Raw genomic sequence first — 8,424 nt, forward strand, 5'->3', positions numbered from 1 at the left:
GGCATAAAAGATGCTCACTCTAAAATAAAAGGCTGCAAAATGACTGTTTTTAAAGTAATTAAAATTAATCACATAAGTACGTTAGAGAAATATAGAGCAAAAGAAAATAGAAATCAAGATGCTAATAAAAAAAAATTAAGATGCTGATAAAAAAAATTAATAGCAAAACGTGTATTGAAATATATTTTAAAAAAATATTAATTAATCAATATCTCTAAGATAAAAGAAAAATAATGAAAGAGAGAACAACGTTAAAAAAAGAACTACACAATTAAAAGTGCATATAAGCTAGCTTAATTATTTTTCGTAAGCTACTTGGCAAGGATTTGGAAGGCTGTTTCTTTTTATTATTATTTTAGTTGACTTTTTCATTATAAAAATATTAAAAATTACTAAATTACGGAATTATGCAGCCGCGTTAAATCTTGGGGCCAACTATCCCACCCTTTGAGGTGCCTCCAACGTAGTGAGAAAATTAGTCACTGCTGTCGGCAGTGAATACTCCAAGTACGAACCAAAAAAAAAAAAATTACGGAATTATAAGAATGCCATCTGCTGCTTACTATCTGGGAAAGAGTGAAACAACAATATCCTAATAAATGAGAAGAATATTCATTGAAAAATTGTTTCAACCTACGCCTCCTTAATCATATTACCAGACGTGTTATGTTCTAAAAATTAATGGCAGGCTAACCATCAATATTTATGAATATGAGTTAATAGAATTTTAAAAATTATATCATAAGGTAAAGAATATTCCAAAGACTAATGTTACTTAATAATAAAGAATACACGTTAACAAGTCAACCTCATATCTACATGCATTTCAAGTTTTACATGTTAATTTTGTAATGCTTTCTTTGTAATGCATTTCATTGATATTATACACGTGTACATAAATTATCATATCAACTTTAATTTTCAACATTGAAATTCTCATTGTAGGTAAACTTTAGAAGAAACAAATTTTTTTTTCAATTACTACTAATAATTACTGAATAAATATTATAAAAGAAAGTATAGTGTTATCATTCCTCATAGTTAAAACTATGAGAAGCTAAATTCATGTTGATTGTAATCTCAAAACCTCTCAAATCTCAATGGAAGGTTGGCAATTAAGTTTGGGAAGCCTGTGATTGTATAACTAATGACCTAGAATTAGAAAACAGAGACAAGAAGAAGAATCCAAAGGTTGTCAATCCAGCAGTTAGAGGGGTCTACATCGCTTTCATTATTTGATGATGCCCTAAACTCTGGACACGTTTCGCCTTGAGGCTTGTGAAGTTGAGAGGCCCCCGCAAATGAATTTTGTTTTAAAGTTTTAAACGAGAACGGAATCACAAAAACATTAACATCATGAAATTCGTGGATTGTGGCCTCGTTTTATTTAGGACCACATGAGGAAGTCCAAGCAATGAAAAAGTATAAAGGATGAAAAAAATCAAACCGACAAGGTTAACCACCAACTGTTATGAATGATTCTTGGAGACCAGCTACTTCGTATCCATTCTACATCTTCTGAATAATCTACATTTGTTAAGGTAATATAATCAAAACAACAAAGAGGCAAATACAATAGTGGGTTTGCATTACAAAGAGAGGGTTTTTCAGTGGTTAAAAGAAAAGGACATAAAAAAGTGAACCTTGAGTAAATAACGTTCGCTATCACTACCACAGATTCTTGTCCAAGCAACACCTGCAACCTACCTAATCAAACATAGAGCAAAGTGAGAAATTTTTAGGTTTTACAAAGTGCTACAAAAGGACATCATCATCATCATATAATGGGGGGTTAGAACTTAGAACTTAGAAACACCACAGTAAATCGTTTCCACATTATATCCTGATCCTGCCAACTTTGGAATGATCAATGATGCCTCCACCTCATGAGTGATAAAAACTCACTACTTGAAGGTTAATTAATCTTGATCCATTGTGGTTCATTTAGGACTTGAACCCAAGTAACCAAAGCGATTGGCCAACACATTGACATCTTCTTCATCTTGGCCTTGTGGGATATCAAATTCACCCTCAAAACCCTCACTGAAAAATTCTTCCCAAAACCCTTCATCAAGCTCTTTCTCAAGCCTCTCTTGTGACTCGAATACCTCAGGCTCCTCCTCTTGCTCCCTCCTCCCCCTACCATAGCCTTGCATCTCCATAGCAAGCAATTCCAACTCTGACACTTCAAATCCATATTCTCCAAACACTAGTGACTCGGCTTTCACACTAGCCCTTCCTAATTCCCCTCTGCTTGATTCTCCAACCCCACTATGCCCTTGCTCAATTGGCCTTCTCCTCTTCTTTGACATGGCCTCTTCAAGCTCCTTCCTCTTCTCCTTCTGCTGAAGTAGCTGCTGAATGAAAGTGGGGTTCTTCAAGGCTCTAGCCAAAAAAGCCATCATTTGTTGCTGCTTAATTTCTGTCCCTCTTAGCCTCTTCTCCATTGCCTCAAGGTACGACTTTGTGTTCTGTTGCTGCTGTCTAAGCCTCACAAGCTCCAACATCAAAACCTGTTTGTCACGCTTCAAACGATCAACCTCTTCATCTAGGCCAAAACGACCAACTTCAACACAGTGACCTTGTGCTTGTTGAGAGGGACAAGGCTGGGAAGGATGCTTCCTTCTCCTTATGTTTGCCAACAAGTGTCTATGCCCTCTAAGAAACCCTTCATTTGCAAACTCCCACTTATCTGGATCAATTTTCCTAAAACCCTGTGAAAGTGAAATCAAAATCATAAAACACATCACATGCTGAGTAATAAATTCGGACTACAATTGCAATAATTATGATAGAAAATGGACAAAGTAGTAGAGAATGATGCCAAACTGTACCACTAGGCCACAGCAGGAGCAAGTGGGATGGGAGAAAGGAGAAATCTAGAAGTCTAGAACAACCCACAAGACATGTGACTAAGTGTATGTTTGTTTTGTTGTTGAAAATTTGTAAACTCAAGTTGAACGGAAAAGATAGAAAAATTTGCTTTATATTTTGGTGTTTGAAAAGAGTAATTTCACATTTTGAATTAAATGAACACATTTTCAAACATGCTATAAATATTCAAAGAGTACAATACTATATGATCATTTTTTAATTGGTTTTAATATTAAAACATGAAAGCTTACCACAGTGACTAGGGGAAAGAAAAGATAAAGTGATAAAACAGTGAAATTACTCGCCATTTCAAAAGCTAACAGAAAAAGAGAGAGAAAGAGAACTTATTTTTCGTTTTAGGAAAACATGGGATTGTTTCTTAATTGGTTACTACATATCTCTGCAAGTAAAACAAAAAGGACAAAACTTATTTGCACTTCTATAAATATTTTTTTGTGTTGTTTTCTTATCAAAATTAATTTTTATTAAATATTAACGTGAAGTGTATTTATAGAAGTAAAACTTTAATTTTAATTAAAGAATAGTACTAAAAGTAGCTACCAAACTGAATCAAAGTTTTGTCGAATTCCAATCATTAATCCCATGAAACCAGAAGGATTAGAAAGAAAACAAGTGAAGAAGATTGTGGTGAACAGGGCACTTACGTAAGTGTTTAGTTGCCTAACAAAGCTTGAGAAATTATTGTGCTTGAAGTATCTTGGAAGAAGGTCTCTGGAGAAAGCGTGTGGATCCCAAACCACAAAGCTTGCACCTCCTCTGCTCCATGAAACTATGTGACTAGTGGTGGGGTCCTCCACTGCATCGAAAGTCTTGGTAAGAAACGGGGGTGGCCCTATTTCGTGAAGCCCCTCCATTGGCCTCGGAGCAGGAGCCATCCCTGACTCATCAACTATTCCGTGAGTTGATAGTGATAAAGACGATGGTGGTGACGATTCCAAATACTCTTCTTTCACCGGGTACAAATAGTTCATTTTTGGGGGGGGAAAAAAACTAGATTGATTATGATTCTAACAAAGTTAATTTAATTTAATTCACTCTTGTGATGATCAAGTTTATCTTCATGTGTGGAAGAAAATAAGCAGATTCGGACTTGCCATAAAACACAGAAGAAAAATTCATACAACTAGAAAAAGTAAAAAAGAAAAAAGAAAAATGGAAACAGAGGAGAGAGAAGCAGAGGAATGAAAAAAACAGAGGAAAAGTGGATATAATGCAGGGTAATCGGAATGGGATTGAGGGCAATAAGTGAAACGTGGAGTAAAAAGTGAAGGTTTGGAATTTGGTTTGTGAAAGAAGAATGCAGAGGAGTATGTTTCCTTGTTTGGAAAGTCGTTTAAGCAGTTAAGAAGGGTGGTGTGTGTGTCATAGCAGCTACCTATCTAGGAAGGAAGCTGGACAAGTGTTTTAGGTGTTTAAGTAGAAAGGAATTAATAGTGGAGTGTAGTGCAAAATAAACAAATTAAATAATATGTTAAATAATAAAATAAAAGTAGAAATTAGAAGAACATTCTAGAGATGTTGGAAGGAATATTGTGTTATTTTATTTAACCCCTTTCCGCAAATAGCAAGTGGATGAGAGAGAGTGAGGCTCGGAAAGTTCTGGAAGTTACAGAGGCAGCAACACGGTGTAGTGGTGGGGATGTCTGGTTTTTTAATGCTGTGGGATTCACATGTTTGAGGAGAGTGGTTTTGGACTTTGGTTCGAATATTGATATCTTTTTTAATATATGATATATGATCCCAAATTGATGGTAACATATGTAAGAACTAAGAAGCCACTTGGTTGATTAAAATTGGAAGATTCAAAACCACAAAGAATTTATGGAAAGGGTTTGCGGAAGCAGATGGAAGAAGAAACACTGGCTTGGATTTGTTGTCAGAACAAAATTTGCAAGTCTAATTTTGTCATTTTTTTTTTTTTTTTTTAATATAATTTCTCATTGGTCTAAGGAGGGAGGTAAGCTTAAATCTGCCACTAAATCCGACAAAAAACCTGCCTTTGGGATGTCCGTACACAAAAAATCTAATGTCACCTCACTGCTTACTTTTTCTGGGGCAAAATATTTCATGAACAACAAAAAAAAGTTGTTTATTACATTTTTTAATGTATTTTTAAATTTGTTTATATAGTAAAAAATGATTAAGTATATTGTTATATACCATATCAATTTTTTTAGTTTTACAAAGAAAAAAAAAACAGCTAGATATTTCAATGAAGAAAAAAAACTAAAAGAATAAATATTTTAGTCTTCATGAATAGTTTCACAATTTTTGAAAATGGTTAAAAGTGTATTTGATTGATTATAAACATGTTTAGGAATATTTACACATGTTTTTTTAATGAAGCAAAGATTTTCATATTTAGTTTTAATATTATTTTTTCTCAAGTTTATAGGTGTTTTAAAAAAATTTAGTAAATTTTAATATTTTATTTATTATACAATAATCTTTATTGTTATTTTTTAAAATGGAAAAATTATGAAAATATTTATTAATACTTTATTAGGTATTCCCTTACTCTTATGTATTTGAGTGTGATGAGAAAATTCAAGTTATGTAACTCATTAGATTTTTTTTTGCATTTATTAGTTCTTTTTATATAAAATTATTATTGAATGTTATTAATTTTTATTTTTAAAATACAGAGATTATTTAGTTGTAATGATCAAAAGACTTTTAAAATTCAGGGATTAGGAATCCATTTTTAATTTGGAAAAATTAGAAGATAAATAAATAATTGTGAATAAGATGTTTCTCGAAACATGAGAATTTCATGAAAATTAAATAATAAAGAGATCCAAAATTTTGACTAAGAACACTATATGTACTCTTCATTCAAACGGTATGGATATTTCTTGTCAAATCATTATTAAATATAACAAGCATTTTAATATGTTTTTATCTTAAAGATGATTTATATTTATTCAAATTATCTTTGAGTACAATAGTTAACGAAAATGTTGAATCCTTAAAAAAGAATAGCTGAAAAATTAATTGAAACATATATAAGTGAATATTATACTTTTAAAAAATTTAACAAATGCCACTTTATTATATTTATTATTAATATAGAGGATGATTCGATCATTTTTTTTAAATATATAGCATCACTCTTTTGTTAAAACTGATAAATTTTATACAATTGTGTGAGAAATACGTTTCTACGTTTTTGTTAGGATTCCCAACATTAGCTGGCAAGATTGTTTTTGCCTTACTGTCAATTCCGTTATCCTTGCTACGTTGGCCAGTTTGTTAGGATGGTTAACTATTCTCTTATTTTTTCATTTTGAATTGTTTTATGCTGTATATATATTCAGCATTCTTGTACCTTACGTTTTGTGTCAGGAATAATAAGGATTGAAGCATTTCTCTGTCATGGTATCATCGCTGAAACCTCACCCTTCTTCCGCTTAACGTTCTCTTCTTCTTCCTTAATACTTGACCATGGCTTCCTCCAGCCAGAACCCTACACAGACACCAGATCACTTGGTGAATCCGACAAATCCGCTTTACCTGCATCCTGGAGAGAATCCAGCATTAGTACTTGTTTCTCCTCTTCTCACAGAGAGCAATTTTCACCAATGGGAGAGAGACATGGTAGTCTCCCTTGAAACCAAAAACAAGGAGAAGTTCATTGATGGTACTCTTTCTTGTCCACCTATTACAGATCCACTACACGAGGCTTGGCGTAGATCCAATCGGATGGTGATGTCATGGCTCACTCGTTCCATGACTCCTTCGATCAAACAGTCGGTGATGTGGATGGATACGGCATTGGAGATTTGGAGGGATCTCAAGGATCGCTTCTCTCATGCTGACAAATTCTGGATTTGTGATCTTCAGGATCAGATTCTTGCTTGTCGTCAAGGTGACTTCAGTGTTTCTGAATACTATACGAAATTGAAAATCCTGTGGAAAGAATTGGAGCTCTATCGGTGTGTTCTGACTTGCACCTGTTTGACACCTTGCAAATGTGGTCTTCTCTCTAAACTTCACAAAGAAAGAGAGGATGATTATGTGATTAGATTTCTTCGCGGACTTAATGAGAGCTATGCACAAGTTCGTTCTCAGATCATGATGCTGGATCCCATGCCTTCGATTGTCAAGACTTTTTCTATGGTTCTTCAGCATGAACGTGAATTCATTGGCCTCATTCCGAAACATTCTGTTCCAGATTCTTTGGCTTTTGTTGCTATGTCTACTAATCAACCCAGATTCAACTCCTCCGACAGGACCAATTCTAATGCAAGCAAGAACAATTCCAAGAACAACAAATTCTGTGAGAAATGCAAAAAAACCAATCACACCATTGAGACTTGCTACTTTCGTATTGGTTTTCCTGCTGGTTACAGAAAGAATAAAACCAACAACAAAGCTTCTGCTAGTTTGGTTGAAGTGGATTCAGATGCCTCTCTTCCACACCTCGATTTGGATGGCAGTCCTACCAATGACCAGTTCACTTTCTCTAAAGATCAGTATCACGCACTCTTGGCTTTGCTCCAACACACTAAGGATCATTCATCCTCAGTAAATCATGCTTCTGTCCACAACTCAGGTACATCTTCTGCCTTTAATCATTGGATCGTTGACAGTGGTGCCACTGACCACATTTGTCCAACCAAATCCTTATTTCATGACCTTCGTGCCACAAAACCAATACCTATTAAACTGCCTAATAGCACTACTGTCATTGCCAATTTTTCGGGAAATATTCATATAGGTGACTTATTACTTGCTGATGTCCTGTTTGTACCTGAATTTTCTGTTTCTCTCATATCTGTTCCCAAGCTTGTTTCCACTATTGATTGTATGGCAGTGTTCTGTGATTCTCACTGTTTCTTTTTCCAGAAATCTCATTTCAAGATGATTGGAGCAGCTAGGAAGATTGATGGCTTGTACTGTCTTGAAGAATCAAATGATTTGAATTGCACTAAAGTTTTACAACATTCTGTTATAAATAAATCAAATATTTCTGTTGTAAATGCAGTAAATACCGGTGCATTGTGGCATCATAGACTCGGCCATACTTCGAATTCCATTTTGCAGTTGTTATCTTCTCAATATAATGATATTATATATAAAAACTGTACACCATGTGATACTTGTCACTTTGCCAAACATAAGAAATTACCCTTTCCTGTTCGCATCTCTAAAAGTTCTCATCTCTTTGAACTGTTGCATGCTGACATTTGGGGACCTTTACACACAATTTCCATTGATGGTCATAAATATTTCTTAACGCTTGTTGATGACTTCAGTAGGTTCACATGGGTCCATCTTTTAAAATCAAAAGCTGAGGTCAAAACTGTTCTTCCTAAATTCATTCATCTCATTGAAAATCAATTTGGTATAAAACTTAAAAGACTAAGGTCTGACAATGGAAAGGAATTTTTCTTAACTGATTTCTTTTCCTCCAAAGGCATTTTTCATGAAACCTCATGCATTGAAACACCTCAACAAAATGGCATCGTTGAGCGCAAACATCAACATATTTTGAATGTAGCTCGCGCCTTACTTTTTCAATCTGGT

General features: G+C 34.2%; 1 protein-coding gene across 2 annotated transcripts; it reads right to left on the bottom strand.

Annotated features, from left to right (window-relative positions):
• Positions 1-1,348: 1,348 nt before the first annotated feature.
• Positions 1,349-4,329, bottom strand: LOC109815855 (heat stress transcription factor A-7a). 2 transcript variants are annotated; one of them, XR_003805753.2, is made up of 3 exons: positions 3,540-4,329; positions 1,644-2,714; positions 1,349-1,527 (listed from the first exon to the last, which is right to left on the bottom strand). XR_003805753.2 is itself a non-coding variant. In XM_020380668.3 (2 exons), the coding sequence occupies exons 1-2, from the start codon at positions 3,864-3,866 to the stop codon at positions 1,941-1,943; spliced, it is 1,101 nt and encodes a 366-aa protein (XP_020236257.1). In that variant the 5' UTR covers positions 3,867-4,329; the 3' UTR covers positions 1,566-1,940. The 2 variants fall into 2 exon arrangements, 1 of the variants encoding a protein (XP_020236257.1); XM_020380668.3 differs by lacking the exon at positions 1,349-1,527 and having other exon boundaries at positions 1,566-2,714.
• Between the last annotated feature and the right edge of the window lie 4,095 nt (positions 4,330-8,424).

Source organism: Cajanus cajan, chromosome 6 (genome assembly GCF_000230855.2).
Source record: "Cajanus cajan strain Asha chromosome 6, NIPB_CcT2T_4, whole genome shotgun sequence".
NCBI lineage: Eukaryota > Viridiplantae > Streptophyta > Magnoliopsida > Fabales > Fabaceae > Cajanus > Cajanus cajan.

Bases quoted from the DNA above. Each gene is read 5' to 3' on its own strand.
- LOC109815855 (XM_020380668.3), bottom strand. From the start codon at position 3,866: ATGAACTATTTGTACCCGGTGAAAGAAGAGTATTTGGAATCGTCACCA. The intron at 2,715-3,539 runs GTAAGTGCCCTG...TCACTTTCACAG, and splicing joins TTAGGCAACTAAACACTTAC to GGTTTTAGGAAAATTGATCC.